Raw genomic sequence first — 20,719 nt, forward strand, 5'->3', positions numbered from 1 at the left:
TTAGAAAGCACCAGCAATTATCTTAGCAGCAGCCACCTCGGCAATGCCGTACGCCGCCGTCTGGATATGCCCAGACAAAATGATCGGCACAATACTGTTGTCGACAACACGCAGGTTGGTGGTGCCATACACTAGCAGGTCCGCATTCACGACGCCGCCGTCGGCCTCAGGAAGGAGGGAGCAGGTGCCAACAGGGTGGTAAAAGCTGGCAACGGTGTCAACGGCAAACTTGTGGAATTCCTCGTCCGTCTGCACCTCCGGACCCGGCTCCGTTTCGGCCTCCCATACGGCCTTCAACGGCCCCGTCTCGGCGATCTTGCGCGCGAACTTGGCGCCCTCAACGGCGGCCTTGATGTCGTGCTCGTTGTTGAGATAGCCTGGGTCGATGACGGGCGCGCCCGTCGGGTTTGCGGGGTTGATGTGTACGTTACCCCGGTTGAAGGCGTGCATGACGGTGCTAAAGATAGTGATGTACTTGCCAGAACCAGGGTAGCCGGCCGCGCCGACGTAGTTGGTTTCATAGATGAGCTCGTAGTCGGGGACGGAGTCGTCTTGGAGGAACTCGAGCTTCTTCTTGTCGATGGGGTTTGTGCTGTTGCCGAACTCGGCCTGCGCGAGCGCAATAATGCTGGCTTGCGCCTCCTTGTCGACTTGCCCCCAGTTAAGGAAGCCGTAGGCGGCGCTCGTGTACTCGTACAGCGACAATTCGCCGTCGATCCACTTCTGCAGCTCCGCGGTAGCGTTTTCGCTGCCGGAATCGAAGATGAGGGCGTCGAATGAGTCAAACTCCTCCTTGAGGCGGTAGACGTTGGAGGTGCGGATGTGGTCTTGGTAGTTCTCGCCGACACCAGGGAGATCAATGAGAGGGGCGACTCCCGCTGCCTCGATCACGGCGGGCTGTCCGATGCCGGAAAGCTCGAGCAGGCCGGGGCTTTGGACAGAGCCGGCTGATAGGATGACCTCTTTGACTGCGTCGATAACCGTACCGTCAGACAGAGTCACACCCGTCGCGGTGTATCCTTTGTCGCACTTTTCTTCCAGATTGACCTTGGCGACTTGAGTGTTGGTCCGCACCTCGAGGTTGGATCCAGCCAGGGGTAGATAGCTGTTGGCGCTGTAGGAACGCTTGTAGTCCCTGTTGTCAATGTTGGTTCCTTGGAACATGATTCCGATTGGGTTGCCGTGCATGTTTCCCTCTTCATTGATCGGGAGACCAAGCTCTTCGCCGGCGGGTTGCCACCTGTTAAGGACGTCGTAGATGACACGGTTGTAGATATTGCGGATGGGACCGGAGCGGCCGCGGGTGTCCTTGTCCGTACCGGTGAAGTTCTCAGACTTGGTCATGGCATCGATCATGGTTTCCCATGTCCAGCCTTCGCTGCCCATCTCGCCCCACGCCTCGTACTCGGCAGTAGCGGCGCGGTCGTAGCAGAGGTAGTTCATAGCCGACGAGCCTCCCAGGACCTTGCCACGGTTGACACTAATTTGGCGACCACCGAGGCCGCTTTGATCGACGGTTGTGAAGTTCCAGTCGTAGTTCGTCCCCAGGATAGACCCCCGCAGGCCGGGTACATTGATCCGCAGCTCATCGAGGGCGGACGGGCCGGCCTCAAGGAGAAGGATTTGAGCGTCAGGAAGACCAAGACTCAAGCGGGCAGCCAGGGCAGAGCCAGCAGTGCCGCCTCCCACGATAATCTGTTGTCTTGTGTTAGTCGAACTCGGCGGCTTGACAAGAGGGGCGCGGGGTATTATAACACACATAATCGTAGGACTTGGCCGAGACATCGGAAGCCAAACTCAACAGCAACAGCGCTGACCAGGTCTTGAGGGACATCATCTTGGCGGAGCAGAAAATGAGAGACTGCCAATGACTTGCTTAACTCGCCCAAAGAACTGAAGCTGGATGGTAAAAAAGGATGCGATCATCGGATGGGCGGAAGCATCAATTTGTATATACCGTAAGCACTAGAGACCTGCATTGGAGCCGCGTGTGGCTGTTCCCGAAAAGGAAACATGTAATAGCATGCGCTCATTACGTCCCCCTGTTGTTTTCATGCAAAACTCATTCGGGAATAATGCCGTGGCCCGGATGGTAGACCGCAATAAACCCCCGACGCGAAAACCTGCATCTAAGGTTGCAAGATTTTACCCAGTCCTGGTGCAACATCAGCTAACAACCAGGTGAAGGGGTTTTCCCCATCTTGTCTGTCAGGATGACTGATGACAAGGTTGTGAGCGAGGATACGAACAACCCAGAACATAGAACATGGTTGGAATCCCTAGTGCAGATGCAATTCGCGCACGCTGACAGGGCTGATAATCCTGGGTTCTGCGACATCGACGCTATGATGCCGGGGTATCGTGGAGCGTCTTATCGTTACGGATGCATCGAGACTCTAATATGGCGTGATTCTAGTCACGTCTAATCTCAATTGGCCAACCGGAAACTGGTCAAATGGCGATAGGGTGCTTGGTAGGGTCTGTTGGGTCTTGAGGAACGCATTATCGTTCGTGGGTGATAAATCCCGACGACTGGTACGGAACTTTTCCAGGTCAGATGCAGCTACTAGATTTAGAGTTCCTTGAATGCGATGAAGACTCGGGTGGTCCCGCGCGCCTCTTTGCGCCTCTTTGCGCCTCTCCCAAGATTATAAGCTCTCGAAATCTGGGTTCATTGAGTGGACCAACCGTGCAATAGGAACAACAAGAACAATCCTTAGTACTTGCCCAAATGAGCAGAATTTCCAACCTCTCCCCTGCACTTAAGTATGTGACAAGTCTATTCTAATGTACGTAGAAAGTCTAACTTCCCCTCTTCCGGCCTGTCTGACCTCGTATATACCAGGTACGTCGCGAAATGTGGTCTAGTCAACATAAACCGCGGCAATAATCACCGACGACAACCAACCCGCCGTGTCAGGTTGTACTTTGCAATTTCGGTACAACCCTGCCGGTCAAATTAGGCCAGGGGATACAGGGTGTGCGACGAGGGGTACTGTACACCAAGGGACCTCCGCAGTCAGAACCAACCTGGGCAGAGAATACGCGGGGCTCGGTGGATAGGTAGGCCAATTCTATGGGGCGAATCCGGGGATAGCCGCGTGGCCCACACTCTTTTTCAAACCTCACAGGCTAATTCCTGTCAACAAATAGTCTCGCGTGGTTCTAATAGAGCTTAACTATTGACAGGACTCGTCAACAATGGGATTCTTCAAGCTTACCCCCTCATTCTTCATGCATGGCGGGAAATCCTTGGTGGCTTTGTTCCGGGCTGGGGTGGCAGCCACAAAAAAGTCCGGTTGGTGTTGGAAGTTGGATGCTGTTGAATTCAAATTTCCTTAGGTAAAAAAGCTTTTCCCTTCCACTTTGGGACACTTGGTCCGGTCTCGTTGTTAGTGGGGCCCGCAAACGAACAAATCCCGCTAAGGTGTCATCTGCTTTCCAACAGTTGATATGCGACTGAAGGGGAGCAGAGGACAGGGTACTGGCACAGATACGGCATCCGCACCTCTCATATCGCCGCGGCCCCTTGTGTACGTTGCGGCACAGTAAACATCCTTGCACGTCAACGGGACTTCTGAACGGCGGAAGAACCACTTTCCCCGGACAATGCTACCTAGCATTGGACAGAAAAACAAGAAGCATGGGGTCATGAAATTTGGCCTGGTAGTACCCTTTTGGCCCAACGATATAGCATGGGTCGAGTCCCACCAGATCACCTTCACAACGTCAATACTGACACACGCGTACGTGGCATATCAAATAAGTGGATAGTCAGTTCAGTTATTCAGTATCAATGTGAGATTTCAGACCAGAAAAACTACCTGGCAGACTACGTTTCTAGTGATGGTATCAGTCTGACATAAAGCGCAATGTGTAGCGCAAGTCTTGCCATGCCATTGGCATGCATCGCATCGTCTACGCAGAGGATTGCGCACCGGGCCTCCATAGAGAGGAAGCTATTCTTTTTTTGGCTTCTATGTATTTGTATGTCTGGAAATTCTGGTACGAGCGCGAACAGGTACATATTTTAGGTCCATGCAGTGTTATGGGAGGCCCTGGTCAAGGCCTCGCAGCCGCAGGATGACAGGCTCAAGGCAAGGATGCATTGTTGCTCCGATTCGTTGCTTTGTTTGATCCAATAAAGATTCCTTCAACAGTGCCACCTGAAGCCAGGGCTCCTTGTCAAGAATTCTTGATTCTATCACAGCGGACCAAATCCTGTCAAGTGTCAACTGTCACCCTACCGCCAGACATAGTTCAGATCAGCGCGCTCGCAACCAGACTTCGTGTTTGCCCTTGCTCTTTTCACACTGTTATCTCGGCTACACTGCGTTGTAGCTAGTCCAAGAGCTTTGACGCTCAGACTCGATGTCGTTCTTGATGGTGCCACACAAGATCATCCGCCACACATTAACCGGAGAGAAGGAGAAAAAGGAAAGAGCGAGTTTCTGCAAAGAGCTTGGTGCTCCGTAATTGTACTGCAGTGTGGTGTTGCAGTAAGGTGCTATTCCGCATGGCCGAGAGATTTAATACAAAAGCTTGCTCAGGGGCGCCGCCCGAAATATCGAACACTAGGGAGATTCTAGCATCATATCTGCCCTTCTCCAGTTTTCATTCATCTCATCGGCCCCTTGACGAGTAGCAGACGCACCCATGGCCACTAATGAGCCCCCCGTGATCCGGACCGAGTCAAACGGCCCGCTCGTCAGTGGGATCGCTATTGGCTTTGTGGTGGCTTCTGCCTTTGTGTTGTCCCTTCGGCTCTACGCGCGGCTTGTGCTCCTGAAGACGGCTGGAAAGGATGACTGGACAATCTCGCTGGCAATGGTAATACATTTTCCCACGTTACTTCTTGTGGAATTTGCTGACAAAACGTGAAAGGCCTGTTCGGTGATTGTCACAATAGCAACATGCTTGGGTAAGTTGCGTGTTGTCTGGCAAGCAAACTTGTCTTTGGACCAACATGCTGACGATTTTTGAACACGATAGAAGTGAAATATGGCATGGGTAGACATGTCGAGAACGTCTCTGGTGAGGAGATGACGGAGCAACTCAAGGTTCGTCCCTGCCGCGAAACCCTCATTCTTTCTACTCTACGCCTGACAGACGATTAACAAGAACCGCAACAGTATCTTCTTGTCAGTGTCCTCAACTACAACATGGGAATGAACATCGCCAAAGTCTCGTTTCTTCTCCAGTACCGGCGCATCTTTGTCTCAAAAGCCGTACAACGGGTCTGTCTCTGGGCGATGGTATACGTCGTTATCTGGGCATGTGTGCAGGCCACGCTCCTTGGCGTCTCCTGCTTACCCATCTCGTTCATCGTGCCCAGTACCGCAGGATTCTGCCTCGACACGCTGTCCATATGGTACTTCTCATCGGCCATGAGCCTGGCGACTGACTTCATGATCTTCTGTATCCCTTTGCCTTCAGTGCTAAAACTCCAACTGCCTAACAAGCAGAAGATCATGCTGTTTGGTATCTTTTGCCTGGGATTCTTGTAAGTCGGAAACCAACCTCTTGAAAACGCCCCAATCCAAATTGTTGCGCGTGCTCATCGGACTTTCTGCTTCTGGGGTTCAAGTCACTGACATGACCGCCGTTATCACAGTGTGTGCATCATTTCAGTCTACCGCATGTTCACCCTCCGAGCTGCCGTCTTTAGCCAGGACCCTCCATGGGAGAACATCGGCGCCGCAATCTGGTCCGCCATCGAGCTGAACACCTCCATCATCGTCGCCTCGCTGCCCACCATCCGGCCCCTCCTTGCCAAGTGGCTGCCTGGAGCCGGACTCTCGTCTGCGCACAACAAGACAAGCGAGTACAACCGCTACGGCCCCTCCTCCCGCACCGGGCGCAGCAACTTCAGGGAGCTCAATAGCGGACGGCGGGAGACTGAGACCAGCACCGACGATCTCGTCCTCAAGGATGTAGGCGCTGGCCAGCCCCTGAGCATGCCGTCAGTGTATTCGCACATCACGGCCGAACCTGGGCTGGGCAGAGGTCAAAAGGCAGGGACTCAGCACATGGACCATATCGTGGTGACGACGGAGACGACAATCAAGGAGCGTCGGCGATCATAGTTAGGCGACCAGAGAAAGGCGAACAATTATGTGTGATGCGTCCGACCTTTCCGAAAAGTTATAGTCGTCAATGGTTATGGAAGTTAAAAAAGAACAGTGGGAGGGAGATACTGGCGAACACTTCTCCAGTTTCCGAGAACCCTTTTACGCCTCCAAGTACGGGCTGCTTCTTCAACTGCCTGAATACCTTTCTGCCACGGTCGTCTTCGGGGAAGGCCATCTCACTTTCGCAATTGGTATTGATATCAGGAGAATTTTCCTAGATGATATTTTCTCATTCTGCCTGCAATTTCATAGTCTAAAGTACCTTTCACTCCCAGCTCTCGTTCGATGAAAGGGAGATGGCATTATTTAGCCAGTAAAATGATGTTACGCCAACGCTTAAAATGGCTATGTTGACTGTTGAACGGACGCGCAACATTACATCAACACGCGACCTTGAACATTGACTCACGAGACTGCGTCGTATTGCGGGAGTAAGTCTAAGGTGACATGCCATCGTCCAAGGAGACAAGATACCGCACGTACACTGGCGGGACAACGGATAGGGATCGGCGGAAGGAACCTTATTTCCCCCCCTCTTCCCTCCAGTCATCCGACACATCGAAATACGAGCCGTAGTCGTAGCCTTAGCTCGTGTTGAAGCCGAGGCTGACGTCAATGCTATAATAGAAAATGAAAGCGTTCTTGCTTTGCTCCACAACGGTTGGCAGAAACTTCTGCATTATGCTGCGCTGCGACTTGCGATTCTGAGGTGATTCTGGGGTTGTGAAGGGGAGTTTGAGGACTGGGTATTGTCTGTATTAGGATGGTGAGAATGGTGGCGTATGAAGAGCAAATCAAAAGGATGCGCAGCTTGGTATGCTCATCCGAGCATGTGACTGTTAACAGGGATAGCTTATCCCTGGGCGCGCCAGCCACATACATGTGTGTGTATCACAGACCCCCCTATCGTGGCTCAATGACACCCGAATGACACTCTCAATCCACAAAAAGACGAACCCTCGATGAAATTTCAGAAACCTAGCAGTGCCCCATATCATCAACAAACAGAAAAAACCTGCGCGTTCATTGCCTTACATTAGGCAAGCGGTCAAATATACGGCGGAATGGGACCAACTAATCCTTTCAATGCGGAGAGCAAAGGAGCCATAGTGATGGCTCAAGTATCACGAGTATCCACCAAGAACCCCGCTCGTCAAGGCGACACGGCATCTTCGCAACTGCAGAAAAATGACGGCTACAAAATACTCGACCAAGCTTCCTTAGTTATGTTGCTTCGCAGAGGGCAGGATCTCCTCGACAGGAAGACTCCAGAATTTGAGCCTGAAGATATCGGTTACTTCAAACCGCCAAGGAATTTCAGCATGAAGAATGACCTGGTCGAGGGGACCTTTGATGTATGGCAGAATGTCGAAAGGTTCATCGACGCGATTGATATCTATGTCTCCTTTGAAGAGACGACCCGCCAACAACTTGTCCAGAATCTACATCGATGTCTACTTGGCACCGCCGCTTCGTGGTGGCTGTGCCTCTCCCCTGAGCAACGAGCCATCCTTCAGAACCCTGAAAACGGCCTGGACACCTGGAAGAAGTTACTTCGTCGAAAATTCAGGTTGCCCGAGTATATCATCGAAGCCCGCTTCCGCCGCGAAAGGTTTACGCTACGAGATGTATACAAGTACCGGGACATTCAGATGTGGGCTACCCGTGTTTGCATCCTCGCGCGCGATGCGGGAGAATCGGAGGAACATCTGTCGAGAATTCTCTGGGATAAGATTGATTCTCCTATGGTGGACAATATCAATCGGCCTCGCCCTGGGGATGACTACAGGGAGTTTGTGACAAGACTAGGAAGTCTAATGCTTGGCTGGCATCGCAAATGCATCAAAGGATCGTGGAGAATGACGGTTCAACTTGGATAAGTCAACTCTAGTGTGAGAAGTTTAGCAACAATTCAGAATTTATAACCAGTGAGATGAGTCGCACCACATCATTTTAAAAACAAAGAAGCAGATTGACCATCCAGGACTGCGTTTGATGCTCTACAAAGGCAAAGTCAAGGCCCTGCAATCTATCTATGTTTCGTCCGATACTTTTAGTCCATGTTTTCCAATGGCTCTGACTGGTAGATAATTCGTTCACTAATGAAGATGAATCATATTGTGCTTCCATGTTAATGAATTATGTTTGGTTTCCTGAAGAGAAATTTCGATGAAGGTGTAGAACGGCATATCTATGGCGCCGACAATGACAAGTAGGGACAATCTGTGGGAGATTTTTTCTCCAACACAACACTACTGATTGATCAAAACTCCAAACGGCTACCTATCTTGGACTGATCCTTCTTTTGTGCACTTTGTAGTATGGCCTGCTACCACTCAAGGAGATATAACGTAGCTATTTTAAACAACAGACCAGTTTACAGGTTTGGATTGAGGCATAGGAAGCTTTACGTGAGCCCTAAACATTCCAACTTTCATCAAATACCTTTTGTTTAGCGGCATCCTTTTCCTGGAAGTTTGGAGTATTATTCCGTACTGCAACCCCAAGTCATCGGCAAGCGTCACCGCATAGTAGATGGAGTCTGTGCCGGCCAATTCTTCTAATTTGGCTTGCAGATCTACGTTCCGTTCTGCTTTCGTTTGAAAGATGCCGTTCTCCTTGCGAGGAATCATGACAAGAGAGTCAATTGGCTTTCCACCTTTGTCGGTCGAAGAGACCAGGATACCAACCGAACTCAGAAGAACACTTCCGTTCGGCATAATCTCCCATCCCGCCACCGATTCATGATCCTTTCTCTCTATTCCCTGAATAGTAATGGCCGCGTAGACGGGAGAATCCCATCCATGAACCTTGGTGAATGGCATCATGCTGCCAATTTGAATATCGCCGTATCCGAACATGGCTTCAAACCCTTCGACTCGAAGAGTATTGATGATGGTTAACACGTTGTAAAATGAAGATCCAATCTTGCGCGCGGCTTCGTGGACGAACTCGATTGGAAACGTTTCCAGTACAAGTGGCTCCTGGGGCAATTTCAACTTCTCTTTCTCGGCATCGAAAATTTTGCCCTTTGCCTCTAGTTTTTTCTTTCTCTCTTGCAAAATAATCCTGTTCTCATTTTGCCGCACGTCATCTTTGGCAGCCCAATCTTTGTACCAATCTAGAACACCTAGGGCAGACATGATTGCTGGAGCTCGAGAACGTTTGCAAACCCTGTAATTGGCATGAACCATGATGTCCATGGGTGACAAGTAGGTAAGCAGCCAACCGAGTCTGGTCTTGCCGTTTACGTGGCGAATACACTTGACACCATTAGGCCAGGCTTGAGGCTCCATACTCGAGATTTCTATGGGCTCGGAGAGGGGGATACTGAGTGCCGGTGATGGTGTTTGAACAAGACTGAATAATGTTGTCATGCTGATCGGTGTTCCTAGGTTGTCTTTGAGAACTTCCATGTGCTTTGTGCATATTTGGAGGTTTGGACACAGGGCTGTTTCCTGCAGGGTCCACAAGGAGGAAAACCATGGGGCAGGCTCGGTTGATCCGGGCTTCAGAAGCTCGGAATGACCTTCTGCCCCCTCTCGAATCTCATTTAAATCGTCCGGGGCCAACTGAAGATCGGGATCGCTGCATGTGCTGCGTAGATAGCTGGCACCAATGTATTCCAATGCCTTTCTTGTCACAGTCCAAGTTTCTACCTCGTTCAGCCAGGCGACACAGGCCTTTGCGCGACGAAATATCGCCGTCTGGTTGGCAACCTCCTCATGGTGTTCTGGAGACTCTTCTTGAGGGAGACAAAACAGGTCAAGCCAAACGTATTCTGCACCGAACCCTGGAAGCATGTCCGGAACGGTGCGGACGTCATAGAGACTGTTTGTCTTTACTGGCCAACGAACCCCTGGGACGCTCACCCACTGCGGAGGTCGGTGGCAAAATCGACCCCAAGTGTGGGATATACAGAGGTATTCTGGGCAAGTTGACAACTCTGTGACACGCACCGCCTTTTTCTCAGCAACATTCCACAGGTATTTAGGAGGCTCGTTGTGCATATCTAGTAAGAGATCGAAACCTTCACGAGACACAGCACCAAGAGGCTGCTCCTCGAAAAACATGTTGCCTTTCCAGCCTGCCATGTCTCTGACAGGTTCAGGGTATCTTGGCGGGGGCTGGACATTTTCGTCAACGGTTCCGCTTTTTCCTGTGATGGTCGCATATGCAAAACGCATATTCATCGCATGTTGAGTTGCTTTCGTTCTCGTGGCCTTGAGATTGAGAAGGTAGCTTCGGCGAGCGTATGGCTCCCACTCCATTGGATGAAACTCTCTAACAAAGAGCTCCAAGAGCATTGAGTGGTAGTGAGAATGCGAGACCCATTCGTATGAGAACTCTGAATTATCCAAGGGCTTTCCGAGCTGCCCTTTGCTGGAAAGGGTGTCCAAGTACGCTCGCAACGCGTTTAGGTCTGTTGGGGGGCAATAACGTGAGTTCCACCAGTCGTTGAGAATTTCGAAGGACGCAGCCTGCGCTGAAGACAGATCTGCGCGAAAAACGCTGCTAGTTTCGAAAAGTTTGCCGAAGTTATCCCAGTCATTCAGAGCAGTTCTCCAGCCGTGTAGTCTGTCGACCGTAATAGCTTGTCCATTCGCAGCTTGGTAGTCGTACAAGGTATAACCGAGAGGAGCGTCCTTCATGGCAGATCCATCAATGTCTGTAAACGTTTCGTCCCATGAATCCTTGACGACTTGATACATTTCTTCAACGTCGTCTTGCCATTCTTGGCGCTCGATGCCCAATGTCTTGCGCTTTTCCTCCAGCTTGAGGTATTCGCCGTAGGTTGTACGCCAAAGCTTCTCATAAGCCGGAGAATGCACCCAAAGGACTTTATATTCATATTCGAACTGTTTGGATATGATTTTGTCTCTGACAGCGTCAAATTCTTCGATGAAGTTCTCGGTGGCGGTGGCATCATCGACAGAGTTACGTTCTTGCAAAAGTTCCGCCATCTTGAGTCAAGTACCTCAATGACGGTGTCGAAAGTGGACTGTAACGGTTGTTGAATTCTTCTGCGATTGATTTGAGATACGACAATGCTGCTAGGCCATTTTTTGATTAGGACAATTTGGTTTCAAATTTTCAAAGAGGCCTAGAAACCTCAAGGAGAAATGGAAGGTGTTTTTTATGGTACCTGCGCCAAAAGCGCACATGGGTCCAACGTAAGCATTCCATTTACGGTATCTGACATAGCGTGCGGTGGCTTAGATCCTTGCTCAATATACTCCTACAACTTCAGGCAGCAAGATGAAGTCGAAAGGTGATTCGTAAGGCCAATTTCTCACCTGCATATAGCCCACATTTGCAAAGTAGCATTGGAGCAACAGGGAAAACCCGATGGCAACCTCCCCACTTGAAGCACACAGCTGATTTGGAGCCACCATTCATCCACTCAGTGAGGGCTACTTAACAACGAGAGTCCAAATTAAACTGACATTGAGGTCCCCTGGAATATTATAACATCTCTTTGCCTCCTTCTACTATAGTTTGGTTGGAGGGCTTTTTGGGTATGAGTGTATAATTTCGCACGATAACAGAGATCGAATCTTAATAAATCGGCACACTCGACTATTTGAGGCACTATCTTGAAATCGTTGATGTTGTCACTGTAGCGGTGCCTAGTATAATAAGTAGTTTTTTTGTCAAATACTTGCCTATATTGTCTCAGCTGTATCGTTTCTCCTTTCAGCAATGATGATTTCTCGCTACTTTCAACCATAGAAATCCTCAGGATACAATACTACACAAAACATGCTAAAAATTTTCCACAATTTCCTGCGCCCTTTTCTTTCCACCTTTGACTGACAGAAACTCTTCCGTCTGTAACGTCGCTCTAACAGATGCAGAGTCTCCAAGCAGAATGGCCTCAGAATCTCGAGCCAGGGCTGCGGCCATTCTTTCCTCGGTCCGCGAGGCGCCCTCCCATCCGCACAAACGGACTACAAGCATGGCAAAGATATTGTACGTCTGCTGGCCTAGCCAAAGGTATTGCATAGGTTCGTTCATCCACGAGACCAGCAGTAGTCCGGCTGGGAAGTAGAGGAGGAATGCATATACGGTGGCTATGCTAATAATCTCCCTAGTGCGGTCAAAGGTGCTATCACGAATCGGGTGGCCGTAATGACGGAAGAATTGGAACGAGGCTGGTGACGCAGGTGAAGGCGTGCTCATCAGCAGGACGCCGATTGAGGGCAGGTCGACTTCGAACAACTCCACCTCTCGAGGATTACTCGAGATGTCAATTAGGGTATTCTTATCAGTCGATTTCTTGCTAGGCGTTGTCGTCTGGGAGGTCTGGTCGGAATTCGTTGTTGCGGTGGCGTTCTCATCCAGCACCAATGGCTCGCGTCGTACTCGCGCCGCTGCCGCGACCAGCTTCAAAAGTAGTGGGATGCACAGAAACCCGGCGAACCAAGCCGCAGGCGCTTCTTCTCTCGTGATACTCGTTCGGAGCCATATTACCGAGAGAACGGCTAGCAGAATGGAGGACACCTCTGAAACGAAGAGCCCTATAATGGTCCTGTATCCGAACGCCTCATCGATAGCTGCATGTCGGGATACTCCCCCAACCTTATCAGATGACAAGAACTCAAGATGAAGCCTGTATATCCGCCGGGTTGTCCTGGCCGAGTTTTGTCTGCTGGAACCAGGACCTTCACTCTGCTTGTCATACGGGGTGGCTTTGGCGTCGTTGCGGTCGCCTGGCGGCGGTGTGGGCGGGTTACGACCAGAAGCCCCGCCCGGGCCGATGCGGGCATCAACGTGCTTAAGAACTTCGATCCAGAAACCGTTACGCACGGAGCCCGGCAGCTTCCGGCCTTCGGGGGTCGATGCCGTCTTGTGGAGGTAGTGAACGTCCGTGTTATTGGGGAAGAATGCGGTTCCAAGCATGTCTCCCCGACGGCGACCCTTATACAGCCCATATTCGCGGAACTTATCGAGAGTCTCAAGGGCTGCACGGTGAAGGGGCCCGCCCATGGGCATAAATAGCCCAAGGCGGAGCAGATCGAGGGCGTCGACGGCATTGTAGAAGCGTTCCGGCCAGAGCAGGCGCTCAAAAGCGCTCACGCCTGCGACTTCGGCGCCCAAGTAACCTATAACCACACCGAGGACGGAAGAAGCCGATAATGTCATTTCTGCTTCTGGTGTAAAATGATTTTCCCTTTGGTGATGAAATGCAAAATAGGGTACTAACACTGTCGCACAAGGAGAGGCTGCTTTGGCCACTTTATGGAGTTGCTTAGGCGCAATGATGGAGTCTTTTTCGACACAAGAAGTCGAATAGCACTGCAATTGCACCCGAACCAATGATTTCTTGTTTGTGGCTGAGGATGATGATGAAATGATCTTTGGTCTGCATAAGTCCACAGCCTGCATGTTACTTCGTACCCAGTGCTTTACTATTCGTCCAAAGCGACTGTGCCGTGGGGCCACACACATGACGAAAAATGGCAAGGCACACACAACTCTGGCACTGCCCTGCTGCTTACCTTTCCTCTTTCATGAAGTTTACCAGGCTTTACCACACTTGCGACTCTTATCTTCGCTCGTCTCAATTCCCCTGCAGTACACATGCGTTGACTGAGGATCACCCCCCTTGCAACCACACGTACGTATCACCCCTAGCTAATTCCATATTGGTGGGCTAGGGTCTCGACAAATAATACAGCACAGTACGCATATAAAAGTAGTATGGGCTAGGCGTATTCTCACAGGCACTACAGCGCGACCCTCATACTTTCTCTTGGCCGGCGGCCTCCTGGATCACTGTTCGCGGCACCTATTTCAAATCAAAACGCCTATGGAAACGTTAAGAACCTTGAGTACAGCATACTCAATCATAGCTTAACACTGTATCTAGATCTGAATCTGTTCTGTTCCTATTTCCAGACTTGGGCTCCCTTAGTTACGAACAGCGGCAGCTCTGCTAACAAGATGTTGCACCATCTGTCGTCTTCCTGGTTTTCCACATCTCCTATTCCACGAAGGAAATTGATCAAATCCTTTCTTTTCAACAAAGTTTCCTCACTTGTTGGCCCATGCATCTCCAACGCCCATTCGTATGCCTTGACATAGCACCTGGCGGTCTCCGCGCCTTGCCCCAAGTCGTCATAAAAGTCGCCCATGTGCCGATGATACCAAAACTGCATGATCTTCCAAGAGCTCTGGTGATAATTTATTTTTGCCTCCATAAGACAGTTTGCACGTTTCATTGTAACTCTCGCTGCCTCCGCGTCCCCGAGTTTCATTTGGTAGCCAGCCACGCGCTGAAGCCAGCGGAAGGACCCGTTGTGGCGGCCAGTTTCTTGAAAACAACGCCGATAACAATGACAGGTGTACAGAGTGTGCTGGTATACAGATTTTGGTTTGTCTTCAAGGTGGTCGAGAATAGCCAGTTGTGTGGAATGTATCCATGCCGCCGTTCCATTAGAAAGGCTGATCTGATCTTTGAAGTAGCGAGCACTAAATGTGAACATCGTACTTATGGCCTCGACACGAGCCTTTTTATTAAGAGAAACGAGCTTGCTCCAGATTAGGCTTAAACAATTTTGATCTCCCAAGATTACATTGTGCATCTTGCAGATGAAGAGATTGAGAGATTCCGAGAGCTCTGCCTGGGCAGGGTCACTCTGTAACCGGACGAAGTGATAGCAGAGGTGATATAAGAGCTCTGGGTCCTGGTCTTTGATCATACATCCGATCAAATTCATCAACCTGTCGAGAATGGCGAATGCAGTGTTTGCATTTTGGTGACTTAGCAGCTCTCTTACAGCACCCATGCTACAATACCATTCGTCAAGTCGTTGCCGGCTTTCCAGCTTGCCAGGACCGTAAATCTCTTGGCCCATGACCACCCAAAAACGCCCCTGGAAGGCACCGTCGAGGTAGTTTCTAAGGATTCGCAAGATATCCTCGTGGAGATGCATCTCCGGGATCAAAGGGACTTGTGGAGAATCGGCTGGCGAAGGCGTTCGGCAAATAATTTCGTGGGTGGGTTTAAGATATTGGTGGCTTATAGTGTGCAAGCGCTTTTGTAAATCAGGTCTTCGCTTGAGGTAACGAGTGATGCGTCCCCGCTCCACATTCTGGTTTCGAACAGTGAAGCACGATTTCTTCCCGTCGGCAGCACGTTGTCGCTGAATCTCAAGCATCGCAAGGACTTCAGTTTCTTTGATCTTCTTGTCCAGACCCCACTTCTTGATCCGGGTCTTGAACATTCTCTCGCTGTATGATGTCAGCCGCTTCGGCCATGTTTTCCGCGGTGCTAGCACACTTACGTGGCGTAGAAACAGTAGTCCCGCTCCATTATTTCCATGACTTCTTTCAGGGTCCTGTTCTCATTCCGGTAGAGACGTGTTATTATCCCGCGATGGCAGTTCCAGACGCCTTCTGTGGCGTAGACCTTGCCCTTAGGCAAAGGCAGCGCATACAGAGCCTTAATCTTGGCATCTGCTTCCATGGCGATACGGCGTCCGGTAAACCAAATCTATTAGACGTCCTTGAAAGAGTAAGATTTGATTTACAGATTTATGAAGCCATTGGAAAAACCACGCGGTTATATGGTTATGATTGAGCTGAGGTTCTCATGTACTTCTTCATTCTTGAATGGAAATGAGGCAGCCAGGCCTCCAACGGCTCACATTGTTTGCGATTATGATTCGGCCAAGACAGAAGGACCTCGCATATAAAACTAAATGGTAACGTAACCAATCATAGCATTGGCTGAGAGTCTGAGGACAACGTGTTTTGCCACCGTACACATCTCACAATTGATTGCTTGTACACTGCGTGGTTGCCTAGAAATACTGCATCACCATCTCAATCATTCCGCGTTTTGTAGGCTGACGTGAAAATTAAGCCAAGCCAAAAGATAGTTCCCAAACAGCAGCTTCCAATCATCACGACATCCAGACTTTTGGGTAACACACGGCGCAGGCGAAAGATGAGATATGTCGAAGATATCCCGCTTCGCGTCTCTTAAACCTTGGCTAACCAAAGAAATCCCAAGGCCGTGTGCGTGTGACTGGTAGCTGCGCAAACTGGAACATCCGGCTCCTCTTCAACTTCACTCCATCAAAGCTCTGAACAGCTCACCCTACCTACAGTACTTGGGCGCGGACCCAAGATAGCCTTTTACCAGCCACCCTTACAAATTGACAGATTTTTCTGTGTGGTTTCAGGTCAAGGTGCTAATTATATGCAATCGATCTAAGAGCCGTAAACAATTCTCATTCACACGTGATCCAAATTGCTGCTATCTCTTTTTCATTCATTTCGTCCCTTTTTACTTTTTTAATGCCACTCATTTTGACAGTTTCGACTTGGAAAATTCAAATGTCCTCTCAAAGCGCAAACGACACCACTTTCAAACTCGTTAGCGATAATTTCTCCCTCCCAATTTACGGGTAACTTGACTTACATCACCGCAGCTAATCGGCTCGTACTTGGGCGGATTGCTCTCATCCGTGCAAGTAGGCAGGACGGCGCACTGCTCGTTGTGGTTGAAACCGAAGAAGAAGGGCATCGAGTAGCGGTCCTCGGGGGCGTAGTTGAAGACGCGGTGTACGGTCGACTTGAACCGGTCATTGGACAGCCTCTGGAAAAAGTCGCCAATGTTGATGACGAACGTGCCGGGGACTGGCGGCACCTTGATCCACTGGCCGTCCTTCGTGAGAACCTGCAGGCCGCCGACGCTGTCCTGCCAGAGGAGCGTGAAGCACTGCAGGTCGGTGTGTGCTCCCAGGCCGACGTCGATGGTGGCGTCCTGGGCCTCGGTGTTCTTGGGGTAGTAGTTGCAGACGCTGTCACTATGAATTGTTCAGCAAGGCGTTGTCCGATGTCCAAGGGACTCCACTTCACACGGTAACGTACCTGCCGGGGTAAGTGATAACGTCGTCAAAGTAATTCTCCGGCACGTCCAACGCCAACGCGAACGTGCGGATCAGGCTTCTTGCAAGTGTAATGCAGCTTTGCCAGTAAGTAACCATGTCCTCCTTGAAGTTAGGCAAATGGCTGGTCCCCTCCCACACAAAGTCCTCGTGCTTCATCCAGGGCTTGACGGCCTCGGGGACGGCGTCCGGGTCCTTGGTCTCGGGGTCGTAGCGCGGGTCGTAGCGGAAGCTGAACCCCTCGCGGTGGTCCTTCGTCTCCGTGGGCGAGATCTGCGCCGCCCGCTTCTCGGTCCAGCCGTTGAAGAACCTCGAATTCTTCTGCGCGACCAGCGCCTTCTTCTCGTTGGGCTGCGAGAAGAAGGTTTGGGCCTGCTTGAACGCGGCGTCAATCGTCGCCGTGGGGATGCCGTGGTTCTTGATGTAGAAGAAGCCCGTGTTCTCGGCGGCCTCGCGGATGGTGGCGGCGAGGGCTTTGCGCTCCTCCTCGGTCCCGCGGATGTTGGACAGGTCGATCACGGGCACCTCGGAAGCGTTGCAGTCTCTGGGGGGCGTCTTGAGGACGTCGCGATACACGGGGCCGTAGGCTGACATGAGCTCCAGCTTGTAGCTCTCCGGAGCCGTGGTGGTCACGGTTGTCGACATGGCTGCTGTTTCCCTGATTCGTGAGATGCGCTTGAATCGCTCGATATCAGTCAGTAGTGTGTTGGAATGGGCTATTCTCTGGGTTGCGGTGCAGCAGCGTCTTGAAGTGAGGGCTCGTCGTTATGCCTTCAGAAGTGAGTGAGTGGCGGCTGACTTCTCCGCGGCTATGCCCGGTTTAGCCGACAGCTAGCTTTAAAAGAGCCCCGCGCGCGATAAGGACAGCAGCCGTCAAACGCCAAGTTGAGGGTGTTTAGATGATCGATATTGAGGTTTATTGAGGGTTGCTCGCGTTTTCCGCCGGTCTTCGCCGGTGGCCGTCTGCGTGTGGTTTGCGGAGGAATTGCATGATAGTAGAGATAATGGCGTGCGACGCGGTTCGTTGGAGCCGACGGCCCTTATCGCTCGGATGTTTGGACCGACAACGGACCGTGCTGTGGGGTACGGATCTGTGCCCCGTCTTCGGAGCGAACAGGCCCTGTTTTCCGGAAACATTCATACCGGTAGTGCACTTACAAGTCCAACGGCGCCCACAGGCTTGGCAACGAACCAGACTCTTGACCACGTATCAACCGTCGTTAGGTTTCTCAAACAACCTTAATTCAACCCCAACCCCCCGCGCTTTTATCTCTCTGTCGAGCACGCTGCATTTCATCTCCAGCTCCCCTCCGAAGACGGCCTAGTCCGACGTGGTCCAGAACATGGGAGTGCAGCCAACGCCCCCCCTGCAGCGCTTATCTCCCCCACATCATCGGCACGGTTCCGGTATCTTGGGCTATCGGTATCGTAGATCATGACTACGTACGCCTTTGGGTATCTGATATGATTAAAATATGATTGGACGTGGTTTCGTATAAGTCTCTGTCCAGCTCGACTTTCGCCCTTGTCGACCATGTGGGTTGTTCGTGCATGCAAGTTAAACGGGCGGGTGGGTATTTGCTTCTTCAACAATAGAGTCGTCAAAGGCTGCAAGTCCTCAAGCGCCATCGACGAAACGGTCCGCATAAAAAGAAGGGACCTCGCTTCCCCCTTTTGAGGTGCCCGATCGCGTCCCCCTCCTCCAGACAACCACACTCCAAAATGGGCCTCCTCAACCGCCTCCGCGTGCCCCAGGCCGCCGGCACCTCCGAGGTCCACGGCCGCGACGCCCTCCTGAACAACGACGACCTCCGCCCCCTCAAGCTCGCCGACCGCACCTGGACGCAGTGGACCTACTTCACCTTCTGGTTCTCCGCCACGGCCACCGTCTCCAACTGGTACGCCTCGTCGACGGCCCAGGCCCTGGGCCTGAGCATGTGGGAGTCCCTCGCCTGCGCCTTCGGCGGGCAGTGCCTCATCGCCATCATCATCACCCTCAACGGCCGCCCCGGAAGCACTTACCACGTGGGCTACCCCGTCGTCTGCCGCTCCGCGTTCGGCATCTACGGCGCCTGGTGGCCGACGTTCAACCGCGCCGTCATGGCCATCGTGTGGAACGGCGTCAACGCCGTGCAGGGCGGCCAGTGCATCTACGTCATGCTGCACGCCATCATCCCGGGCATCGCCACCATCCCCAACACCATGGGCGAGGGCTCGGCGCTGACGACGGGGGGCATGATCGGCTTCGTTATCTTCTGGCTCATCACCTGCGCCTTCCTCGTCATCCCCGTCCCCAAGATGCGCGGGCTCGTCTACGCCAAGCTCTGCGTCTTCGTCGTCTCCGCCGTCGCCATGCTCGCGTGGACGGCCACCAAGGCCGGCGGCCTCGGCCCCGTCGTCCGTCAGGGCGGCACGGCCACGGGCTCCAAGCGCGCCTGGCTCATAGTGCAGTTCCTCATGCTCGGCGCCGCCAACTGCGCCACCTTCGCCAGCAACGCCGCCGACTTCCAGCGCTACGCCAAGAAGAAGAACGACGTCATTGTCGGCAACCTCTTCTGCTTCCCCGTCGCCAACTTCATCGTCGCCGCCGTCGGCAACCTCGTCTGCGCCTCGAGTGAGCTCATCTTTGGCGAGCTCATCTGGAACCCCGTCACGCTGCTGGACAACCTCCAGACGGCCGAGTACACGGCTGCGAACCGCGCCGGCTGCTTCTTCATCGCCGGCTGCTTCGCGTATTGCTGTATCTTCAGCTCCATCTTTGAGAACTCTCTGCCGGCGGGCAACGACATCGCCGCCCTGTTCCCCAAGTACCTCACCGTCCGCAGGGGCTTCTTCGTCTGCGCCGTCATCTCCTTTGCCATCAACCCGTGGTTCCTCTTGGTAAGTCCCACGTCTGCCACGCTCCGGAACTCCATTTCTTCGTTCTCGAGATACATGACGCGCAACCCGACATGCTAACCACCTATAGGGCTCCGCCTCCGTCTTTGTGTCGTTTCTCTCCTCGTACCAAATCTTCCTCTCCGCCATCACCGGCGTCCTGCTGGTGAACTACTACGTCATCGGCCGCGGCCGCGTCCACATCCCGGACTGCTTCACCTCGGCAAAGTCCGGGGCCTACTACTACTCGCACGGCTGGAACGTCCGCGCCTACGTCGCCTACATTGTCGGCATCGTGCCCAACTTCTACGGCTTCCTCAACAACATGGGCGTCTCGGCCCCCGTCGGCGTCTCGAGGTTCTACTTCTTCGCCTACTGGGTCGGCCTGGCGCTCTCCGGCTTCACCTTCTGGCTCGCCTGCAAGATCTGGCCGCCGCCCATCATGGAGGACCACTGGGTCGAGCCCAAGGACTACGTGCGGCCCGAGGAGCTGGAGGCTGATGGCCAGGTCATCGAGGCGGTCGATATGGCTTCGGAAACTCCGCTGGAGGACGGCGGGAAAGGTCCCGGAGAAAAGATTGCGATGAAAGTGTAGTTTGAACAGGGGATTGGAGAAGCATTTTTAGTGAAACGGATGCACACCACTTGACCCGATTAACCACGATCAATATGAAAAGTTCTGCTTGAGTTTCGGAAAGAAGCAATGATGCGCTGCCTATCCTTGAAGAAGCCATATTGCCACCCCCACACTCCTTGAAAGAATCCGCCTAAATGTTGTGGATTCCTCCGCTATATGCACATGGCCGCAAA

General features: G+C 52.1%; 6 protein-coding genes across 6 annotated transcripts; 2 read left to right on the forward strand and 4 right to left on the reverse strand.

The window, feature by feature from the left end:
• Window positions 1–1,837, reverse strand: EsH8_III_000068 (GMC family oxidoreductase; the record flags this gene model as incomplete). Its single annotated transcript, XM_083261793.1, has 2 exons — window positions 1–1,695; window positions 1,760–1,837. The coding sequence occupies 2 exons, from the start codon at window positions 1,835–1,837 to the stop codon at window positions 1–3; spliced, it is 1,773 nt and encodes a 590-aa protein (XP_083122280.1).
• Window positions 1,838–4,656: 2,819 nt separating this feature from the next.
• EsH8_III_000069 (uncharacterized protein) lies at window positions 4,657–6,086 on the forward strand (the record flags this gene model as incomplete). The annotated part of the gene is made up of 5 exons (XM_083261794.1): window positions 4,657–4,830; window positions 4,885–4,921; window positions 4,993–5,060; window positions 5,133–5,503; window positions 5,615–6,086. The coding sequence occupies 5 exons, from the start codon at window positions 4,657–4,659 to the stop codon at window positions 6,084–6,086; spliced, it is 1,122 nt and encodes a 373-aa protein (XP_083122281.1).
• Window positions 6,087–8,184: 2,098 nt separating this feature from the next.
• On the reverse strand, window positions 8,185–11,095 carry EsH8_III_000070 (uncharacterized protein; the record flags this gene model as incomplete). Its single annotated transcript, XM_083261795.1, has 2 exons — window positions 8,185–8,230; window positions 8,634–11,095. 2 exons carry the CDS (start codon window positions 11,093–11,095, stop codon window positions 8,185–8,187), a joined length of 2,508 nt encoding a protein of 835 aa, XP_083122282.1.
• Window positions 11,096–11,897: 802 nt separating this feature from the next.
• Window positions 11,898–13,277, reverse strand: EsH8_III_000071 (uncharacterized protein; the record flags this gene model as incomplete). Its single annotated transcript, XM_083261796.1, has 1 exon — window positions 11,898–13,277. The coding sequence occupies one exon, from the start codon at window positions 13,275–13,277 to the stop codon at window positions 11,898–11,900; it is 1,380 nt and encodes a 459-aa protein (XP_083122283.1).
• A 1,293-nt stretch (window positions 13,278–14,570) lies between these two features.
• Window positions 14,571–17,677, reverse strand: EsH8_III_000072 (uncharacterized protein; the record flags this gene model as incomplete). Its single annotated transcript, XM_083261797.1, has 6 exons — window positions 14,571–14,606; window positions 14,711–14,773; window positions 14,915–15,368; window positions 15,422–15,630; window positions 16,564–16,951; window positions 17,016–17,677. 6 exons carry the CDS (start codon window positions 17,675–17,677, stop codon window positions 14,571–14,573), a joined length of 1,812 nt encoding a protein of 603 aa, XP_083122284.1.
• A 1,077-nt stretch (window positions 17,678–18,754) lies between these two features.
• On the forward strand, window positions 18,755–20,504 carry EsH8_III_000073 (permease for cytosine/purines, uracil, thiamine, allantoin-domain-containing protein; the record flags this gene model as incomplete). Its single annotated transcript, XM_083261798.1, has 2 exons — window positions 18,755–19,912; window positions 20,001–20,504. The coding sequence occupies 2 exons, from the start codon at window positions 18,755–18,757 to the stop codon at window positions 20,502–20,504; spliced, it is 1,662 nt and encodes a 553-aa protein (XP_083122285.1).
• Window positions 20,505–20,719: the final 215 nt, after the last annotated feature.

The sequence above is a fragment of the Colletotrichum jinshuiense genome, chromosome 3 (assembly GCF_051148585.1).
Source record: "Colletotrichum jinshuiense chromosome 3, complete sequence".
Lineage (NCBI taxonomy): Eukaryota > Fungi > Ascomycota > Sordariomycetes > Glomerellales > Glomerellaceae > Colletotrichum > Colletotrichum jinshuiense.